The sequence below is a fragment of the Colias eurytheme genome, chromosome 7 (genome assembly GCF_061535395.1).
Source record: "Colias eurytheme isolate Ceu_HAF_F1 chromosome 7, ilColEury1 Martin Lab GWU primary, whole genome shotgun sequence".
Classification (NCBI taxonomy): Eukaryota; Metazoa; Arthropoda; class Insecta; order Lepidoptera; family Pieridae; genus Colias; species Colias eurytheme.
Window position 1 is genome coordinate 9379074 of NC_142986.1, and position 23033 is coordinate 9402106.

At 34.3% G+C, this 23033-nt stretch overlaps 2 protein-coding genes across 3 annotated transcripts in view; both read left to right on the forward strand.

Moving 5' to 3' along the window:
• The window catches only part of Sym (symplekin scaffold protein), a 90973-nt gene extending 72601 nt beyond the window's left edge, over positions 1-18372 (forward strand). The window contains exon 12 of the mRNA XM_090103623.1: positions 18252-18372. Coding sequence (XP_089959749.1) covers positions 18252-18284 — 33 coding nt within the window. The 3' untranslated portion in view covers positions 18285-18372. The remainder of the gene's footprint in view (positions 1-18251) is intronic.
• An 83-nt stretch (positions 18373-18455) lies between these two features.
• LOC149907267 (uncharacterized) lies at positions 18456-22081 on the forward strand. 2 transcript variants are annotated; one of them, XM_090103628.1, is made up of 5 exons: positions 18456-18595; positions 19225-19331; positions 20154-20339; positions 20760-20895; positions 21748-22081. In XM_090103628.1, the coding sequence occupies exons 2-5, from the start codon at positions 19251-19253 to the stop codon at positions 21825-21827; spliced, it is 483 nt and encodes a 160-aa protein (XP_089959754.1). In that variant the 5' UTR covers positions 18456-18595; positions 19225-19250; the 3' UTR covers positions 21828-22081. The 2 variants fall into 2 exon arrangements, with proteins under 2 accessions (XP_089959754.1, XP_089959753.1); XM_090103627.1 differs by lacking the exon at positions 18456-18595 and adding an exon at positions 18631-18763.
• The last annotated feature ends 952 nt before the right edge of the window (positions 22082-23033 follow it).

The following is a 23033-nucleotide window of genomic DNA, read 5'->3' on the forward strand; positions in this document are numbered from 1 at the left end:
ATAAATACGTCCGCCTCCCGCAAGCTCGCGCGCATACTGATCGCTGCCTCGATGATGTGCGATATGGCTTAATAGTGCAAATTTCCGCCTGCGATTGCACTCTTTCTAGTTTTCCTGCTGTTTAGGTTTTTTATTCCAAGCACACGGTTCTATACATTTGTTAGCTCTATGATAAAATCGCGCGTGGTAATAACAAAGACTGTCGGCGCTCCGCGGCTCACGCCGTATCATGTTTCGTCCACGGGATCTTGAACTAGAGCGATTACGATATTTATAATTTCGTTTTTTATGTTGCAATCTATGAATGTTCTGTAATTCCATCACTTGTAGAGTCAATTGAGCTATTTGCTCTTGCAGCACGGAAACGATATCAGCTGACGTCGACGGTTTGCTACTAGCCTCCGATATTTGATTAGGTCTTATATTTTCCATAATTTTGTCTGCAATCGTAGCTAAATTTTCCAAATCTTTTACGTCGGTAACGGCGAGGACGGAGCGTACTGCAGCTGGAAGATGACCCTGCCACATGATACTCAGCGTTTCATCGGGAATTTTTCCGCGGGCCAAATCTCGCATGCGCCTCAAGAGTTGAGAGGGTTTTTCGTCGCCAAGGTCGATTTCGCTCAAAAGTTTTTGGAGTTGCCGGTTTTCTGATTCTTCATACACTGCTAATAATCTTGCTTTTAAGGTGTCATATTTCTTCGTTTGGGGCTGCTGAAATAATATGACGTCACTTACTTGTTGAATGACGTCTTTTCCCAATTTAGTGACGACTAAGTTAAATTTCGCCTCGTCGCTTAGTTTTTGTTTTTTTAGGTGTTAAGATGGCTTCACACTGCACAAACCATAAGCGAGCTTGATCGCACCAAAATTCCGGTATTCTAGATGATACTGTTACTGTTGCTAACTCGGACGCTGGGCTTGCTGACGGAGCTCTATTTTCAGTTGTCATTTTTATATTCCAAAACCAAATTGTAGCGGCTTTATATATTTCGGATAACGGAAATGAAACAACGGATGACAACCTCTTTATATTGGAGCCAATTTTCGACTGAAGTACAATTAGTAGAATACATATTAATGTTACATGATGCCTGACCTAATAAGTAACTGTAATGTGCTGACGGCACCACAAATTAAATTGAATTGATTATTTAAATTTATCTGCACCGGACCGAATAGAATCTTTTTTTTTCTTCAGATGTCTGCGGAACGTAGCCATAAGTATTTCTTTTTTGGTCTTCAATTCCTTGACACTTTTATTATTCATTATAATGCTGAGGCGAGTCCATGCATCATTAACCTTTTGCCGATTTTTGTGATCGGCATCTTTGGAATTCCAGAGACATGGCTTATTTTTATAAGCCTCCAAAAATCATTTATTATATCGTCGTACGAAATCTTGTTGATTAGCTCTGACTCTATGCACAATAGAGCTAAAGCGTTTAGCTTTTCTTGACTTAAAGTCGATCGTAGGTAGTTCTTTACTCTCTTCAAGCAAGAGAAGCTTCTTTCACCTGAACAATTTGCCGCTGGTGTACAAAGAGCCATACGAAGTGCTATATCCAAGTTTGGATAAATGTTTCCTAGATTCTGTTCTTGCAGGAATGAAGACTTATTAATGATCCAGAAATTGGTTTTATTAAAATTCTTTCAGACGAAAGGTAGCTTTGAAAGTGTAGTAATTCCTGAACTAAGTCTGTTTCTAAATCATTAGGATACATTACTTTTTATAAAAAACTGGCTTTTTCTGTCAGAACTGATGGTAACAACTCATTCATTTTGGTAAGAAATGAAAATTTTTCGTTAAATCCTTGATAAGCCTCTTGCCGTTTTGCTAACTCGGATATAGTCTATCTATGACAACGAGAAACGTATTAAGCCTGAAGTGATCACTCGCAGCTATTCCAATATCTTCATCTGGTGTCTCATGAAATCTTTTTTTCTTTTTGGTTGTCTTTTTTTCATCTCTTTTGTATGTTCTTTCGATACACTTAACTCGATCGAAGTACTTGAAATACTAACGATATTAACGATAGCTTCCCGCAAGTTATCGTTAATTTCTCACAGCGCTGGATCTTTGTTTAGACTTATGGTTGATTGTATTTCCACGTTACTTGTACTTGACGTCTGATTCTGAGACATATCTTCAACTGTGAGGCTTATAGATGATTCCTCTTTTGCCTCTCTATCAAAAACATGAAGATCTGTTTTTTCAAAATCAGAATGTTTAATGGGCAACGGTTGTTCTGGAACTGCGGAATATATTATATCGATCACATCTTCTTTAGATTGTGTTGTATCAAGACATATTATGTTCCATCAAGACATAGCTTCCGGGCTCAAAACACTGCTTTTACTTTCAGTTTTAAAAAAACTGTCAATTTTTACTGCCTGTCGAATGTCGATTTATTTTTCTGTTCTCTTTTAATTTTTTCTCTTTTCTTGTACTCAGCTCCACTAAGTCGCTTTCGTCCATCACTCATTCTAACAATTTTTGATTGAAAAACTGAAACTACATATTTAACTATTTTTATTTCTCTCGAATTTTCGAAATTTGTATTATGTGTGTGTATAATAATTTTTTTTTAAATTTGTAAACCGAAATAATAAATTAATAAACTAAATTTGCTGCCCCTTAAAATTTGCCGCCCTAGGCTCCAGCCTACTCAGCTTGCTGATAAATCCGCCACTGCGCACTGGTTTTGGTGTAGGGAGAGGCTGCTCTAAATCATTATTTTCAACAACATTATTTTCAACAAATTCTTCGTCCTTTATAGCTGCAGTTTCATTTTCTACGGGCAACGTTCTCTGAAATAAATAAATTATTTACTTCATTTTGATTGTTTTCAGATGCCATCAACGGCTGATGCTTGGATGAATATAGATAGAGGGTATAGAAGAAAATTTCCACACTGTCTTGGTTCCATAGACGGCAACTCTGAAATCGCGAAAAAAAAAACAGCTATATCATTCATGTTGGTTGAGTAGGTATTTAACTTTGCTCGTATCGTATTATCTCAATTTTCACAATCAAAGTCTTCATAGGCTTCTTTTACACGGTTTGTTTCTGTTCTTTGGGAAATCAACTCATTGGATATTATTTGAATGGTAGGAGTAAAATTTGAAGAGCCCGATTGGTTGAAATAAACGTGATTTTGAGAAGTGAATGGTTGGGGTGAATTGATTACCAATGGTAAATACTGTGACGTTTGGGCGGTTGATGGCTGGTTTGCACCTACTTTGGCAAAGGTTCAGAATACCAGGTTTCGGAAGATGACGGTGAATTATTTTTTTTTTTTTTTTTTTTAGACAAACTGCTAAGGCATTTGACCGCCATCTCACCTGATGGTAAGTGAAGATGCGGTCTTTCAGGTTAGCATGCCTGATCAGTAAGGTAAAGCCTATTCACTTTGTCCTTGAATAGATCCAAATTGTATCTATCGGGAAACACGGATTGCGGTAGGGAGTTCCACATCTTCGCGGTTTTTATTAAAAAACTGTTTTCGAAGCGCTTGGTGCGCACATGGGGTATCTCGACCACGAAGGGGTGGAAACCAATATTCCGTCGCGAAGTCCTGTATTGAAATGGAAAAGGTGGTATAAGGTGGTGTAATTCAGTCCCACATTCGCCGAAGTGAAGCCGGTAGAAGACTGAAAGGCAAGTAATTTTGCGTCTGTGCTCCAGAGTGTAGAGTTTGATTTGGCAAAGGTTCGGAATATGATGTTTGGGAAGTTGATGGTCGTATTGAAATTGGTGAGTTTTTGGTAATTAAAAAAAATCAAATTTCAAATTTTATTTATTTTTCACAAAATTTTTACAAACTTTTACATAAAATGTAAATCCCTGGTTAACCCACTAGGAAAACCTGTGCCGGGTCAACCAGTGACCTCCGTCGGCTTTGCATATTTTTAACAATGTAATTTGTATTAAGAGACATCAATTATTACAGTACAATGTTTAAATTTAGTTAGACTTAACTTAGAAAAAAAAATAAGATTATAAATTATAATATATAGTTATATGAAGATACTAGCGGTCCGCCCCGGCTTCGCCCGTGGTACATATTTACGTTTTCTCTACATAAAAACCATCCTCGTACTTCAAGGAATATAATAAAAAAAGAATTGTCGAAATCGGTTCAGCCGTTCTCGAGTTATGCGCTTACCAACACATTTTGCGATTCATTTTATGTAAGAAGATTAGAACATTTCTATAGTCGAATTACCAAACAAATTTATTATACAACTAGAACAAATAGCCCCAACGTGCGAAACTATGGCATTGTCAACTATGACATTTTGTTTCGGGCGGTTTAAAATACGAATGAATGATTCGTGAGTCGGTCAGTTAAAGGTCGATTTGTTAATGGTCTTTTAAATTTCCTTCTTGGAACCTGTAGAGTTGACAACCGACAACGATGTTAAAATACATGTTTATTTTGAAGCTCCGTTAATAAATGTCTGATTTAGAAAATATTGGTGAAATTGGGTCGTAATATTACACTGCATTAGGTTTAAGCTAAAAATAAAACACGATTTACTTCAATCTGAGACGTGGGAAGGTTAGGTTAGTTTAGGTTTCCCAGCGTTATAATAAGGGTTAAACTTACCTGCACCGGACAGAATAGATTCATTTTTTCTCTTGAAATGTCTGCGGAACGTTGCCATTAAAACTTCTTTTTTATTCTTCAGCTCCTTAACACTTCTGTGCATGATAACGCTGAGGTTAGTCCAAGCTTCGGTGATTTTTTGTCTATTCTTATAGTTGGGATCTTTAAAATTCCAAAGACATGGTTCATTCTTGTACGCCTCCAGAAATTTAAGTGTCATTGCTGCTGACCAAATTGACATTTTTTACGATATAATCAACGAAAAGCAAATCACAAATAATTACGTCCGCCTCACACAAGCTCGCGCGCATACGTGGCGCATACCAGAGTAGGTACAGTGTTGCCAGCACACAGAAAAAAAAATCTCCAGCTTTCTTCATATTTTAACCTAAAAAAATCTCCAAAATTCACTAACTAATTCATTTTATCAAGGGTTAAGTATTAAATAAAATTACAAGTTATTTGTTAAGGAACATAATTTTAATCATAACAATAATAATTATTAATCTTAGTTACAAGTTAAAAAGCAACATAAGTATTTAAAAAACAATTTTACTTAAGTAAATCAAAACGTTAGGTTAGAAATAAAAATAAAAAGTATTTACAGCCATTTTGTTTCTTAGTTTATTTTTAACAATATTCATAGCACTAAATGCTCTTTCCTTCAGCATTTGAATGAGGAAGGGACATTGCAGATAAAGCGAGATCAGATAACTCTTGAAAGGTATTAATTCCTGCAGCGTTTCTGTAATTTCGAACTTCAATCCAAAAGTCAATAACGTCATGTGTAGCTGTCCATTGCACAAAATTTACTCCATGCCACTGTTGCAGCAATTTGTCTATTGTCTCGTCATCAAATCCGAGTTGAACGCGAGAAATGAACGCCTCTCTTTTATTCTATTTATAAACAATGTGTCTAATGTCTATATCATACATAAATAATTTCCTGTCATTTGGTGAAAGTTCACTCAGTTTTTTTGCTAATAATTTCCCATAAAGGTCGCAGTCATCGTCTTCTTTTGGCGGTGGTGGTGGATATTCCTTCTGTCTCTTCCTTAAAATATTAGATAATTGTCCAAATGCAGTGGACATTTGCCGTTCCGGTGTGTTGAAAGACACAGCGGAACGACGACGGAGAACGGACGGTTTTGGTGTGGCTCTCCCCACTTCACCAACTTCTTCACTATCAACATCACCAACTTCTTCTGGCAATGTTCTCAGAAATAAATTATTTACTTCGAATGTCGTGTTACCTTTGGGCTTGGAACTTATTTAGGCTTTGATGAACGGAATACAATGATACAAAATAAATGTAGATATAGGTTATATATATACATATATATGTATGATATAGACACATTGTTTATATATGTGAGATTTATAGTATGTGACTGATTAGGGGCTGAGTGGGGAAATGAACGCCTCTCTTTTATTCTATTTATAAACAATGTGTCTAATGTCTATATCATACATAAATAATTTCCTGTCATTTGGTGAAAGTTCACTCAGTTTTTTTGCTAATAATTTCCCATAAAGGTCGCAGTCATCGTCTTCTTTTGTTGGTGGTGGTGGATATTCCTTCTGTCTCTTCCTTAAAATATTAGATAATTGTCCAAATGCAGTGGACATTTGCCGTTCCGGTGTGTTGAAAGACACAGCGGAACGACGACGGAGAACGGACGGTTTTGGTGTGGCTCTCCCCACTTCACCAACTTCTTCTGGCAATGTTCTCAGAAATAAATAAATTATTTACTTCGAATGTCGTGTTACCTTTGGGCTTGGAACTTATTTAGGCTTTGATGAACGGAATACAATGATACAAAATAAATATAGATATAGGTTATATATATACATATATATGTATGATATAGACACATTGTTTATATATGTGAGATTTATAGTATGTGACTGATTAGGGGCTGAGTGGGGAAATGAACGCCTCTCTTTTATTATATTTATAAACAATGTGTCTAATGTCTATATCATACATAAATAATTTCCTGTCATTTGGTGAAAGTTCACTCAGTTTTTTTGCTAATAATTTCCCATAAAGGTCGCAGTCATCGTCTTCTTTTGGTGGTGGTGGTGGATATTCCTTCTGTCTCTTCCTTAAAATATTAGATAATTTCCCAGCGTTTCCCAGCGTTATAATAAGGGTTAAACTTACCTGCACCGGACAGAATAGAATCATTTTTTCTCTTGAAATGTCTGCGGAACGTTGCCATTAAAACTTCTTTTTTATTCTTCAGCTCCTTAACACTTCTGTGCATGATAACGCTGAGGTTAGTCCAAGCTTCGGTGATTTTTTGTCTATTCTTATAGTTGGGATCTTTAAAATTCCAAAGACATGGTTCATTCTTGTACGCCTCCAGAAATTTAAGTGTCATTGCTGCTGACCAAATTGACATTTTTTACGATATAATCAACGAAAAGCAAATCACAAATAATTACGTCCGCCTCACACAAGCTCGCGCGCATACGTGGCGCATACCAGAGTAGGTACAGTGTTGCCAGCACACAGAAAAAAAAATCTCCAGCTTTCTTCATATTTTAACCTAAAAAAATCTCCAAAATTCACTAACTAATTAATTTTATCAAGGGTTAAGTATTAAATAAAATTACAAGTTATTTGTAAAGGAACATAATTTTAATCATAACAATAATAATTATTAATCTTAGTTACAAGTTAAAAAGCAACATAAGTATTTAAAAAACAATTTTACTTAAGTAAATCAAAACGTTAGGTTAGAAATCCACATTAAATACTTCGTTTGGTATTTCTTCGTCATCTTGACACGGTGACGGATCCACTGATGTAGACGGTTGAGATGGATCAATTTTTGAGTAGGTATTTCAAATTTCTGCCAACAGCAGAGATCACATCGCTCGGGAGCTCATAGCTATAACAGGTTTTCTTCATTATTTTTAGTTGGTTTCTTATGAAGAGAATACTATTTAAAGTATTTACAGCCATTTTGTTTCTTAGTTTATTTTTAACAATATTCATAGCACTAAATGCTCTTTCCACTTCAGCATTTGAATGAGGAAGGGACATTGCAGATAAAGCGAGATCAGATAACTCTTGAAAGGTATTAATTCCTGCAGCGTTTCTGTAATTTCGAACTTCAATCCAAAAGTCAATAACGTCATGTGTAGCTGTCCATTGCACAAAATTTACTCCATGCCACTGTTGCAGCAATTTGTCTATTGTCTCGTCATCAAATCCGAGTTGAACGCGAGAAATGAACGCCTCTCTTTTATTCTATTTATAAACAATGTGTCTAATGTCTATATCATACATAAATAATTTCCTGTCATTTGGTGAAAGTTCACTCAGTTTTTTTGCTAATAATTTCCCATAAAGGTCGCAGTCATCGTCTTCTTTTGGCGGTGGTGGTGGATATTCCTTCTGTCTCTTCCTTAAAATATTAGATAATTGTCCAAATGCAGTGGACATTTGCCGTTCCGGTGTGTTGAAAGACACAGCGGAACGACGACGGAGAACGGACGGTTTTGGTGTGGCTCTCCCCACTTCACCAACTTCTTCACTATCAACATTACCAACTTCTTCTGGCAATGTTCTCAGAAATAAATAAATTATTTACTTCGAATGTCGTGTTACCTTTGGGCTTGGAACTTATTTAGGCTTTGATGAACGGAATACAATGATACAAAATAAATATAGATATAGGTTATATATATACATATATATGTATGATATAGACACATTGTTTATATATGTGAGATTTATAGTATGTGACTGATTAGGGGCTGAGTGGGGAAATGAACGCCTCTCTTTTATTCTATTTATAAACAATGTGTCTAATGTCTATATCATACATAAATAATTTCCTGTCATTTGGTGAAAGTTCACTCAGTTTTTTTGCTAATAATTTCCCATAAAGGTCGCAGTCATCGTCTTCTTTTGTTGGTGGTGGTGGATATTCCTTCTGTCTCTTCCTTAAAATATTAGATAATTGTCCAAATGCAGTGGACATTTGCCGTTCCGGTGTGTTGAAAGACACAGCGGAACGACGACGGAGAACGGACGGTTTTGGTGTGGCTCTCCCCACTTCACCAACTTCTTCACTATCAACTTCACCAACTTCTTCTGGCAATGTTCTCAGAAATAAATAAATTATTTACTTCGAATGTCGTGTTACCTTTGGGCTTGGAACTTATTTAGGCTTTGATGAACGGAATACAATGATACAAAATAAATGTAGATATAGGTTATATATATACATATATATGTATGATATAGACACATTGTTTATATATGTGAGATTTATAGTATGTGACTGATTAGGGGCTGAGTGGGGAAATGAACGCCTCTCTTTTATTATATTTATAAACAATGTGTCTAATGTCTATATCATACATAAATAATTTCCTGTCATTTGGTGAAAGTTCACTCAGTTTTTTTGCTAATAATTTCCCATAAAGGTCGCAGTCATCGTCTTCTTTTGGTGGTGGTGGTGGATATTCCTTCTGTCTCTTCCTTAAAATATTAGATAATTTCCCAGCGTTTCCCAGCGTTATAATAAGGGTTAAACTTACCTGCACCGGACAGAAAAGAATCATTTTTTCTCTTGAAATGTCTGCGGAACGTTGCCATTAAAACTTCTTTTTTATTCTTCAGCTCCTTAACACTTCTGTGCATGATAACGCTGAGGTTAGTCCAAGCTTCGGTGATTTTTTGTCTATTCTTATAGTTGGGATCTTTAAAATTCCAAAGACATGGTTCATTCTTGTACGCCTCCAGAAATTTAAGTGTCATTGCTGCTGACCAAATTGACATTTTTTACGATATAATCAACGAAAAGCAAATCACAAATAATTACGTCCGCCTCACACAAGCTCGCGCGCATACGTGGCGCATACCAGAGTAGGTACAGTGTTGCCAGCACACAGAAAAAAAAAATCTCCAGCTTTCTTCATATTTTAACCTAAAAAAATCTCCAAAATTCACTAATGGTGGGTACACACGTACGTACTTGCTAGTCGAGCAAGTCTCTTCGAACAAAGCTATAGCACAGACATGCTTGAACTTGCGTCTACACGTAAAAGCTTGCGCGAAGATCATGTTCAGTGTGCGTTGAAACTCTTCGAGCAATGGACGATACGTTGTTGTGTTTGGTGGGAATCGCCTGCTACATTAGAGAGTTAATTTTTTTTATCACTCCATTTCTGTCAATGTTTGGTTCCACCGTTTTGCATAATAAAATTAAACGATCATACGCAACGTTTCTTTTACCCTTGCCGCTGTACTCTTTTAACGTTGTTTTCCATAAACACTCTTCTTCTCGATACATTTTTATAAATTGTTCAACAAAATCACGAGTAAACGCTCGAAAGTCCGACATTTCAGCTGCGTACGCACAACCTTTTCGAGTAATCACTCGCTCACGACTGACATGCTCGAAGTCGCAGCTACACGTACAAACAAGATTGCTTCGAACATCGAGCAAAAATTATGGAGGTTTGAATCTTGCTCGAATCGAAGTTGTTGGATTGAAATGGTTGGCTTCGAGCATTTGTCTTGAGACTTGCATGGTACACACGTTCGTACTTGCTCGAGATCGAGCAAGTTTATCGAGCATGTGCGTACGTGTGTACCCACTATTACTAATTAATTTTATCAAGGGTTAAGTATTAAATAAAATTACAAGTTATTTGTAAAGGAACATAATTTTAATCATAACAATAATAATTATTAATCTTAGTTACAAGTTAAAAAGCAACATAAGTATTTAAAAAACAATTTTACTTAAGTAAATCAAAACGTTAGGTTAGAAATCCACATTAAATACTTCGTTTGGTATTTCTTCGTCATCTTGACACGGTGACGGATCCACTGATGTAGACGGTTGAGATGGATCAATTTTTGAGTAGGTATTTCAAATTTCTGCCAACAGCATAGATCACATCGCTCGGGAGCTCATAGCTATAACAGGTTTTCTTCATTATTTTTAGTTGGTTTCTTATGAAGAGAATACTATTTAAAGTATTTACAGCCATTTTGTTTCTTAGTTTATTTTTAACAATATTCATAGCACTAAATGCTCTTTCCACTTCAGCATTTGAATGAGGAAGGGACATTGCAGATAAAGCGAGATCAGATAACTCTTGAAAGGTATTAATTCCTGCAGCGTTTCTGTAATTTCGAACTTCAATCCAAAAGTCAATAACGTCATGTGTAGCTGTCCATTGCACAAAATTTACTCCATGCCACTGTTGCAGCAATTTGTCTATTGTCTCGTCATCAAATCCGAGTTGAACGCGAGAAATGAACGCCTCTCTTTTATTCTATTTATAAACAATGTGTCTAATGTCTATATCATACATAAATAATTTCCTGTCATTTGGTGAAAGTTCACTCAGTTTTTTTGCTAATAATTTCCCATAAAGGTCGCAGTCATCGTCTTCTTTTGGCGGTGGTGGTGGATATTCCTTCTGTCTCTTCCTTAAAATATTAGATAATTGTCCAAATGCAGTGGACATTTGCCGTTCCGGTGTGTTGAAAGACACAGCGGAACGACGACGGAGAACGGACGGTTTTGGTGTGGCTCTCCCCACTTCACCAACTTCTTCACTATCAACATCACCAACTTCTTCTGGCAATGTTCTCAGAAATAAATAAATTATTTACTTCGAATGTCGTGTTACCTTTGGGCTTGGAACTTATTTAGGCTTTGATGAACGGAATACAATGATACAAAATAAATATAGATATAGGTTATATATATACATATATATGTATGATATAGACACATTGTTTATATATGTGAGATTTATAGTATGTGACTGATTAGGGGCTGAGTGGGGAAATGAACGCCTCTCTTTTATTCTATTTATAAACAATGTGTCTAATGTCTATATCATACATAAATAATTTCCTGTCATTTGGTAAAAGTTCACTCAGTTTTTTTGCTAATAATTTCCCATAAAGGTCGCAGTCATCGTCTTCTTTTGGTGGTGGTGGTGGATATTCCTTCTGTCTCTTCCTTAAAATATTAGATAATTTCCCAGCGTTTCCCAGCGTTATAATAAGGGTTAAACTTACCTGCACCGGACAGAATAGAATCATTTTTTCTCTTGAAATGCCTGCGGAACGTTGCCATTAAAACGTCTTTTTTATTCTTCAGCTCCTTAACACTTCTGTGCATGATAACGCTGAGGTTAGTCCAAGCTTCGGTGATTTTTTGTCTATTCTTATAGTTGGGATCTTTAAAATTCCAAAGACATGGTTCATTCTTGTACGCCTCCAGAAATTTAAGTGTCATTGCTGCTGACCAAATTGACATTTTTTACGATATAATCAACGAAAAGCAAATCACAAATAATTACGTCCGCCTCACACAAGCTCGCGCGCATACGTGGCGCATACCAGAGTAGGTACAGTGTTGCCAGCACACAGAAAAAAAAATCTCCAGCTTTCTTCATATTTTAACCTAAAAAAATCTCCAAAATTCACTAACTAATTAATTTTATCAAGGGTTAAGTATTAAATAAAATTACAAGTTATTTGTAAAGGAACATAATTTTAATCATAACAATAATAATTATTAATCTTAGTTACAAGTTAAAAAGCAACATAAGTATTTAAAAAACAATTTTACTTAAGTAAATCAAAACGTTAGGTTAGAAATCCACATTAAATACTTCGTTTGGTATTTCTTCGTCATCTTGACACGGTGACGGATCCACTGATGTAGACGGTTGAGATGGATCAATTTTTGAGTAGGTATTTCAAATTTCTGCCAACAGCAGAGATCACATCGCTCGGGAGCTCATAGCTATAACAGGTTTTCTTCATTATTTTTAGTTGGTTTCTTATGAAGAGAATACTATTTAAAGTATTTACAGCCATTTTGTTTCTTAGTTTATTTTTAACAATCTTAGATTACAAAATAAAATACAGATGGAGCATGACAACCACCCGTCGCCCTTTTTCGATCGTGAATGTGATTATTTGTATAGTGCAATAAAGGTTCATGATCATTATAAGATAATTTTAATAAGCATAATACTTTTTTTTTGTTACTTTTATATAGCTTAAAAACGTCAGAGTCGTTTTCGCCCGCGATTTAATTCATTTGAACTCCGTGATGGATATGACAAAATTATTATTATTCAGGAATTATATTTATTTATTATCCAGTAAAGCAGCTGACAGTGTGGATGTCGTAAGGTGTCACTGAAAATCAGTGTTAAGGTATTATGCCTCAGGTATCCTGAGTGGCTTCCTTTTTTAGCGCAAGCAACCATACATAAATTTATGTTTTCTATTACCTATTATTCATAATTTACAATGCTAATGTTGTGTGTTTGTGTGTATTGGAATAAATGGTTTCTTCCTTCTTTCTTTCTAAAAATAAAATGTCCCGTGTTCCAGACTAAAAACTACCGCTATCCGCATTCATATATTTTGAAAATAAAAAATAATATAGGTAATATTGTAATTTTGAAACATTTTTTTTATGTAATTTATTTAATTAAAAATTTATCGTTTATGTAACAAAAGAATTTTTACAATATTATAAAAAATTATCATAAACAAATATTTATATTAAAATTAAACCCTGACAGCTAATTTATGTAGCCAACGTCACTAACACCACTACCATAATAATTCAGATGATTGCAATGTCACCTCATAAATCAAAATCGGTTCAGCGGTTTATACTGCAGGGCGTGCCAAAGAAATATTATACATAGATACACTCGAAAAACATAACCCTCTTTCTTCCGTAGTCGGGGAAAAATTTCGGAAAATTTTCAATATCTGGTAACATAACACCCACACAGAAGCACCGTGTACGTACAGTGCAGCGGCGAAATGACAGCACACATAGCTTTATGGAAATGACGATAAATTATTCGGTTTTGTTCGGCAACGCTCCATCTGTCTTTTATTTTGTAATCTAAGTTAACAATATTCATAGCACTAAATGCTCTTTCCACTTCAGCATTTGAATGAGGAAGGGACATTGCAGATAAAGCGAGATCAGATAACTCTTGAAAGGTATTAATTCCTGCAGCGTTTCTGTAATTTCGAACTTCAATCCAAAAGTCAATAACGTCATGTGTAGCTGTCCATTGCACAAAATTTACTCCATGCCACTGTTGCAGCAATTTGTCTATTGTCTCGTCATCAAATCCGAGTTGAACGCGAGAAATGAACGCCTCTCTTTTATTCTATTTATAAACAATGTGTCTAATGTCTATATCATACATAAATAATTTCCTGTCATTTGGTGAAAGTTCACTCAGTTTTTTTGCTAATAATTTCCCATAAAGGTCGCAGTCATCGTCTTCTTTTGGCGGTGGTGGTGGATATTTCTTCTGTGAAAGAGATAAAAATAATAAGCGTGATTTACTTCGCTCCATACGCACTCGCAAAAACAATTCCACAATATATTTTATATACTTTATTAACAATAGCCAGTCACAAAAAGTGAATTACACACACAAAACCTAAAAATACACAAATGTGAATTTTATCATAGTACGAAGTTTATAATTCGAAAACCCCCCACAGGAAATACACTTCACATGAAAATGATTTTCCACTATTTTGCGATCACACTAAATAATAATATTTTATACATAACAGCGCCCCCATCGCCAGAGTTAGTGGAGCGAGTGCGTGAACTTTACGCGACGAGAGTCAGCGATGTTCGCTTCCTCATTCCTGTACTCAACGGACTTAGTAAACGAGAGGTATTTATTTTTTATATGTATGTATTAAAATAAACTTCAAAAATCTTTCAATATGTAAAAAAAAAACGTATCCATACTAATATTATAAATGCGAAAGTAACTCTGTCTGTCTGTCTGTTACTCAATCACGCCTAAACTACATAACCAATTTGCATGAAATTTGGTATGGAGATATTTTGATACCCGAGAATGGACATAGGCTTTCTTTTATTGCGAAATATGTACCACGGGCGAAGCCGGGGCGGACTACTAGTACTGTATAAAAAAGTAGGTAGTATATAAAGTTTTTTGGTGAAAATGAATTGTAAAATTATTGTTTAAATTTAATAGATGCAATAGGAAAATAATTTGGAAAATCCAAAAGTGCACGCCTCATAATTTTTTTTTAATAAATAAGTATTTATTAATTATTATTTTTGTTTATTTAATAACAATTAAACCACATCGAATCAGACCCTGAAAAATGAAAGGGTTCTATTCCTGAGCATACTCAAGCGTAAGAGAAAAAAAAAGACTCGATTAGTAAAGTATTTCGGTCGTTATCGTGTTAACAAGAAAAAGGATCCGCACATACAGACACACGGACGTCCAAGACAGAACTTTTTTAAACTGTTTTTTAACTAGTTTAAATAACAAAAATGACATCAAAAATATCATGAACGTTAAAAATAGTGTTTTTTCTTAATATGTGTGTGTATGTATTATCTTACAAGTGCAATGTATGATACATAAAGACATTTTAAGTTTGAAAAATCAGATGTTTTGCGCGAAGTGACAGTAGTACCCACCTCAACGCTTCGCTTATGAGGCGTGCAATAGTTCAAATAAACGCAATAATATAAATATAATGTAATTATTAATAATAAACTTTTTTGCAGATCCTAGCTGCTCTACCGAAATTGATAAAACTGAATCCCGTGGTTGTCAAAGAAGTATTCAACAAGTTATTGGGTTTGCAGAATCCGAATAATGAACTTACCTGGTAAGATTTATATTAAAAAATATGTTATTAAAAAAACGAAATAAAAATCTTCTAAGTTGTATTTTTAAATTGTAACTTAACTAAATTAAAGACTTTATTACAATATTTGTTAAAAGTTCAAAAAATATTAAATTTCTAATATTTAATATAGGTAATTTATGCCTAGGTGTAATATATTTTTTGATTTCAGTTACCCCTGAAGAGCTACTAGTAGCATTGCATCTCATCGATCCCAACAAAGCAGATCTCAAGTATATTATAAAAGCTACTGCGCTTTGCTTCGCTGAGAAAAATGTGTATACGCAAGATGTAAGTACATAATTACAAACAAGTCAATAACTGCGTTAAAAACAACCGACTTCAAACTTTCACTTGCAACATTTACAAATACAGACAAAAATGCTCATAAATAAAAACTACTGGGCCTATCCGAATAAAATTTTTATGGGACCAATTCGACACCATCCTGCATCGAACAAAAAAAGAATCACGTAAATCGGTCCAGAAACCACGGAGTAATCGGTGTACATACATAAAAAAAAAAAACATACCGGCCGAATTGATAACCTCCTCCTTTTTTTTGAAGTCGGTTAAAAAACTACTGGGCCTATCCGAATAAAATTTTAATGGGACCAATTCGACACCATCCTGCATCGAACAAAAAAAGAATCACGTAAATCGGTCCAGAAACCACGGAGTAATCGGTGTACATACATAAAAAAAAAAAAAAACATACCGGCCGAATTGATAACCTCCTCCTTTTTTTTGAAGTCGGTTAAAAATAGTGATATTTCTAATATTTTAGCAAGCTTTTCTTATTTTTTGTATTCGTATAAAGGCCTGGAAATATCGTGGGTATTAACACATGTGCTTTTAAAACGATATTATGAGGTCTGATTGCCTGATTGATGTCGTTGCCATATCGTAGATTTGCTCACTTCATGAAATGGTCGATCATTTCATGAAATGGTTGAATGTCTATTGGCCACATTACGATGTGGTTTGAGCAGATCAATTATAAGAAATCGTTTCTCGATATGGGCAATTAAACGCGGTTTTTTTTATGAAATGACCAAAATTAGTTGATCATATTATCGTTAAGTAGTTACAGTAATTATTGGTAGAGGCGCTGCAAGCGCTGGGTTTATGTGTGAAATATGGTGGCCGGTGTCGAAAATTTTATTATTCGCTGTTAAAAACTACTAACTAAACATTTCGTTTCATTAGTAGTTTTTAAACAACAATTCGTTTAATTACAATATGAAGAAAGTTATAGCAAAGAATTTACGACAAAGAGGTTCGAGTACTATGGAAATTGCGGATATCTTGTATTCAATAAAAAATGCGCCTTAAATCCTATGACTAGGTGTTTATAGCTTCACGCGTCCTACGTACATTATTTGCTCGCAACTACATCAGTATGTTATAGTAGGACGCGGGATCGGTTATTATATATATCCTACAATATTATTATAATTGTTTATTTTCTAAAAAGCGATTCGCTCCTGGCACTCGCCAGCCGCTGCCGCGGCACTTAAGTTAGTGCCGCGGCAGCGGCCGGCGAGTGCCAATAAACAAGTTCTTAAAATATTCTGACTTATTTAATATTTTATGGACTCTTCATCCTAAATTTTATACAATCTGGCCAAATGTGGATGACAAAATCGTGAAACATTGACGATTTAACGATCTGGTCAAACTATGTTGGTCAATTAATCATGAAATGCGACCATTTCATGAAATAATCAATCATTTCATGAAATGATCATTTATTAACTGATAATAAATCTTATTTTCAAGGTGGTATCAGCAGTACTCCAAAGGTTAGCAGAGGAACAAGACACTCCAGTCCTGATGATGAGGAGCGTCCTTCAAGCGCTTACTTTATACCCGGCGTTGGGGCCTCTAGCGTTGAACATACCTACTGCAACTGCTTATTGATCGAGAGGTTTGTGAAATAATATAATCATACATTCGAATATTAACTTTTATATAGAAATTAAGAAATTTATGCTAAAAAAGATAATTTTAACCCATTTTTTCTGCATTTTTCATTTATGATACGGTCTAAAGTCTAATTGGTAGTAATGTTTTATCCCTACTAATATTATAAATGCGAAAGTAACTCTGTCTGTCTGTCTGTCTGTTACGCTTTCCCGCTTAAACCTCTCAACCGATTTTGATGAAATTTGGCACAGACAATCTTTAGACCCTGAGAAAGAACATAGGCTACCTTTTATCAAAACACCACGCGGGCGAAGCCGCAGGCGGAAGCTAGTAGTCAATAAAATATGGTCTTAACAAAGGAGGATTTAATTTTAAATAAGAATTAGTTCTATCTCAATTAGCATTTTCAGCAAAAGATTTCGCACGTCTAGATAAACATATAGATGTTCAGTTGATTTAAATTTTTTAACCGACTTTCAAATAATTTAATAAATATATTATATTATTATATTATATCTTATATATAAAATTCTCGTGTCACAATGTTAGTCTGCATACTCCTCCGAAACGGGTGGACCGATTCTCATGAAATTTTCTGTGCATATCGGGTAAGTCTGAGAATCGGCCAACATCTATTTTTCATATGTACCACGGGCGAAGCCGGGGCGGACCGCTAGTTTATTATATATATATTCTCCTAATTATACATATACATAAAATTTTGGTTTCATCAAAAAACTATGAACGAAGTAATCCTGCGGTACTAGATCCCATCTGGTACTAAAATAATCTATTACGTCAAGAAACAAGTAAGTTTATTGTGTGTAATAATAGTAATAATTTACATACAAGTTATGTGGTATTGTGCTACACTATTGTTATTTGAACAAATGGGTTCAAAACCGATAAATCAGCTTTAGTGTTTTATTGTCGAATACTTAAAAAATATACTCGTGAATACTAATTTCTGCTTTTTTTTACAGGACCGTCTTCTTGGTACAGTGGTTGACGCGTAAGCATAGAACCGAGGGGTCCTGCGTTCGATTCCCGGTAGAGACGAAAGAAAATAATATGTCTAGGTCTGGCAGGACACAAAAGGCTGATCACCTACTTGTCCCTAAAGAAAATCGATCAGTAAAACAGATGTATGCATAATGCATCTGCCCAAACCACCAGACTAGTTGACACAGGACGTCACTTTTTATTATACATAGACGCGGTTTAGTAGTAGAATGGTGACAACTCTTCAAAAGTCATGTAAAATAAATGCCTACTAAAATCTGTCACGTACAAACATTCGTACAAAACATATTTTAATCTATCTGCGGTAAGTCACGTGGTAAAATGTTATAACATTATTGTCTTTTGATTGTTTTACTTATTAATGCCAATTGAGAAGTTAATTAATAATTTTGTTTTTGGAGCAGATGTAGATTTGAATTGTTATTATAGTGTGTGGCTTCAACAAGTAATACTGTCTGTTTAATTCAATTTTGTAAGTACTTTTGTTTTTATTTTTATTTATATAAAATACAAATTAAAACAATGAATTCCTTGAAATTTATATTTAACTACTTGTTGTATAACAAAATATTTCTATTAACATATTATATACCGTGGTATAACTCATCTAGAATTTCTAGAAATACAATGACAAGAAGTAGGTACCTACCCTTGTACTTACTTTTGTAGATAATAATTATTTTTTCCAAAAAATTTTTTTTTGTCAAATATCTTTCATAATTAATTAATTCTTATTTTTTCCGTACAACTGATTGTCTGGAAGAAATTGCTATTTAGCGACAATTTATTATTTATCCAGAGCAATAAAGCATGAATAAATAAATAATATATTATCTTATAACTATGATGTTTATTTAGTTTCGTAAATTGTTATCGAATAAATATACTTAGTTTACTATGATTTCTTCTAACTTATAATTAATATCCTAACAGAAACACAGACAAAGAAATACACCGAAATGTCAATGCTAACGTTTGACTACTGCTGCTGCTGCTTCGACCTTCGGATTGGAAGCTTAATTATTGGATACCTTAATGTGGTAAGTAAATGAATAAATTGATACCCATTTGATATTCCCGAACATTGTAGAAAGCGCCACCTAGCGGCGAATTAGGTAAAACTCAAAGCCATGATTAAATTTCTGATAGGAAAAATAAAAATTGTTTATTTCTTTTAAACAAGTTTTCATCTTGGGTTGGAGGTAAGGAGAATAGGAGAAAAGGAAAAAAAATGTTGTGTGGTTTTATGAAACCACGGTAAAAGTGAAACTGTTCGAACGGTTCCGAACACTGCTTTGTGTAGCGCATGTCGCGTGTCGAGTAGGTATACCTACTCGGCAGCCGCGATACACGCGACATGCGCTACACAGACCAAAAAGTTTGAGACGATGTAATAAAAGTTTCACTTTAAAAGATACATATCATTCAATAAATAATATACACCAACATTTGAGATAAATGTATTTTTAACACGCTTTTATAAGCTACACCTGTATGTTGTATGTAACCGACTCTTTAGACTCGATTTTGACCTACTTTATCCGGACCGATTTTAATCAAACTGTACACTTATCAAGGATTGGTGATAAAACATACAATAAATTTATAATTTTACCTTATTTAAAAGTGTGTGTTTTCTTATAGTTTGAAGTGGAACTTTTTTAGGAGTGTTGAGAGTAAAATTTCAAGGTCACGTCTTGGCAATGCCGTCACGTCATGGAGTAAGGCGACGATTTTGGTATCTTTGAATCTATCCAAAGAAGTTTCACTTCTGACGCATGTGCTCGGCACACACGTTCTTTTTGTTACTATATATTTACCTTACCTACCTATCGAATGATTAAAAATATAAAACCTTTCAGATTTTCAACCTAGTGATCACCGTGCTCTGCAGTTTGAAGATTCGCGATGGATTGGCTATAAAGAGGCTGGGACTAGATTCCGTGTTCGACATCTCGACACCGATCATTGTGACCAACTCCATCGAGCTCGCCTTCGCGCTGCTGTTCGTTATATTCTCGCTTATGCTGATTTATGGGATTCATAAGGTAACACATATTAAAATAGTAAAATTTGTATTTTCTGTTTGTGTGCAATAAAGCTTATAAATAAATAAATAAATAAATAGATATTTTCTTTTCTGCTAGGGTATGGGAAAGTAGGAATTGAGAACTAGAACTAGAACTAACTTAGAAGTTGATTACAAATACGCTCTATTTCAGCTTTATAGTTGTTTAATTAAAATTCAACTTACAACTTCGATATAGTAATTTTGGTACAGTCTATATTATAGTTTGAAAATTGAAATCTAGATTTTTTTAACTGCTGGAATGGGGAAAAAATTGTTACCATTTAAGATATTTTTGGAAAATTCTACACAACAATAATTGTTTCTTATTAATGCACTTTTAATTACTTTTATACAAATTTTATTTCAATTAAGTTTAATTTTATCTATTTTTCCACAGTACCAACGCCTCTTCGTGAAGTCATACCTAATCTACTCGTTTGTTTTCATCATACTGGTAGCGGTTATATTCTTCGTCTGCCTGGGAATCGAAACAATGGGCCCAGGACAAATTATCACATTTATTATTGCTGTTGGTAAGTATTAAAGCAATTTCTTGCTAAAATTTTTGTTAAGTATACAGGGTGTCCCGCTATTGGTATACTAAGCGCGAAGGGACGTGGTTTTGCATACACTGTCAACTGATCATGTTAAAAAATACTTAAACAACAAAATTACGTCAAAAAATTTCCTGAAAATCCATGTTTTCTCTAGCTTCGCGCAGCCGGCATATACCGCTTCTCTAATGTGAGCATTTTGTCTATGAAACATAATCTTAAACGATACTCACGTGCTGGTATCAAAGCTGGGTGGGTTGCTTGTTATGGGTGTACACATAGAGTTTTAAGAATTCATCTATTTGAAAAAAAATGCGTCTGGAATTTTATAAGTATTTTTTTCGAACTCAGCGTATGCAAAACTATAACCTCCTTTGAGCTTAGTATACCAACAGTGGGACACCCTGTATAATAATATTTTGATCGTTTCCTATAGCTATTTTATTATTGTTTGAGCATATCTAAGGATAACTATATTTTGGTATACATATATAGCAAGCTTGGAATAAAAACACATTTGTTTAGATGTTTCTTTATATATGACTAGTGGTCCGCTCCGGCTTCGCCCGTGGTACATATTTCGCAATAAAAGTAAGCCTATGTCCTTTCTCGGGTATCAAAATATCTCCATACCAAATTTCATGCAAATTGGTTCAGCAGTTTAGGCGTGATTGAGTAACAGACAGACAGACAGAGTTACTTTCGCATTTATAATATTAGTAAGGATTAAAAAATGTAGACGTAGGTACATTGTCTTCTCAGTCTTTTTAGTAAATGTCTTTTCAGTGATGATGATGATGATTATAACAATTGTGATTAAATTTTTTTCAGCGATCAACATATACTTCCTACTTGTGGTCAGAAGCTACTATCTCACGATGGGCGAAATTCAAACAAACTACAACGGTTAGATGTCATCAAAAACCAATCAATGTTTCGTTTCTTTCACTCTCAATTAATTATACATAAGTTAGAACGTGACAAAATAGTGATTTGTTAATTGACTGAAGTTAGGGGTTAAATCGTTAAAACTGTAATTACATTATCTTTATTACATTTAAATGATTAATAATAATAAATTGGTTTTATTGCATCGCAATATTTTTAATTTGTTCAGTTGTTAACCTTCATTTCATGTTATCTAATAAAGTGATCAAAACTGAAAGTTGTTTTTGTGAATCCCCTTTTTATATAATTTTGAATCATAAATGTATGTAGCTGTAGCTACTAATCTTAAAAAATTCGGAGAGGTTGATTGAAAAATCCGTAAGCTTGAGCACCCTGAAAAATAGAGATACAGAAGTCAGAAGGGATATTAAAGAATTTGATAATATATTTTCATAGTACCTAATAACATAACTCATACGATACTTAATAATATGCATTTGGTCTAAGTTCTAACCCTTTATTCACAGACCAATTGTTTCGTGTGCTAGCCATATTATTTTAAACTCAACATACTTTTTTTCATACTAAATATTGTATTAATTTTAATGCAACAATTTTCCAAATATCCGACACATCTCTTTACCACAGATAATCACAACATAGTATAAAACAAAGTCGCTTTCTCTGTCCCTATGTATGCTTATAACTAAAAATAATTTATTAGGTTTGAGACAAAGCGGGCGAAGCCGCGGGTGGAAAGCTAGAATAATAATATTATGTACGAGACTTTATAAAACATTCCAAATGAAATTAATCCTTCATTTACCATTCCAAATAAAAACATAGATACTTTCCGTGTTCTACATGACCTACATTCAATACAGCGCCATCTATGTGTGGGGTCGGATGACAGTTTCCTCCCTATTTTCGGTGCCATTGATTAAAAAGCTAGACTTGGTGACGCCTGGGCATTACAAAGAATATGTTCACAGATGTGACACTAGAATATATTTAAAAAATGAATTTATTTAGAATATATACATATCAGATAAATACATATATTGTTTACTGTGTGCGTGGAATGCACGTAAATAAATATTAAATACTATACTATCTTGAAATATCCTTGAAAAAAGCAAACTTATAACTAACAAGGTACAGACATGAATTTTCAGTAGAATGAGATTTATTTCTTTATATGTAATGTACTTTATATGTATTAGTAATCG

What these genes read in the sequence shown, in the direction of transcription:
- LOC149907267 (XM_090103628.1), top strand. Translation starts at nt 19,251, where the DNA reads ATGTCAATGCTAACGTTTGACTACTGCTGCTGCTGCTTCGACCTTCGG. An exon ending in TTATTGGATACCTTAATGTG is followed by an intron (nt 19,332 to 20,153) that starts GTAAGTAAATGA and finishes AAAACCTTTCAG; the next exon opens with ATTTTCAACCTAGTGATCAC. An exon ending in TGATTTATGGGATTCATAAG is followed by an intron (nt 20,340 to 20,759) that starts GTAACACATATT and finishes ATTTTTCCACAG; the next exon opens with TACCAACGCCTCTTCGTGAA.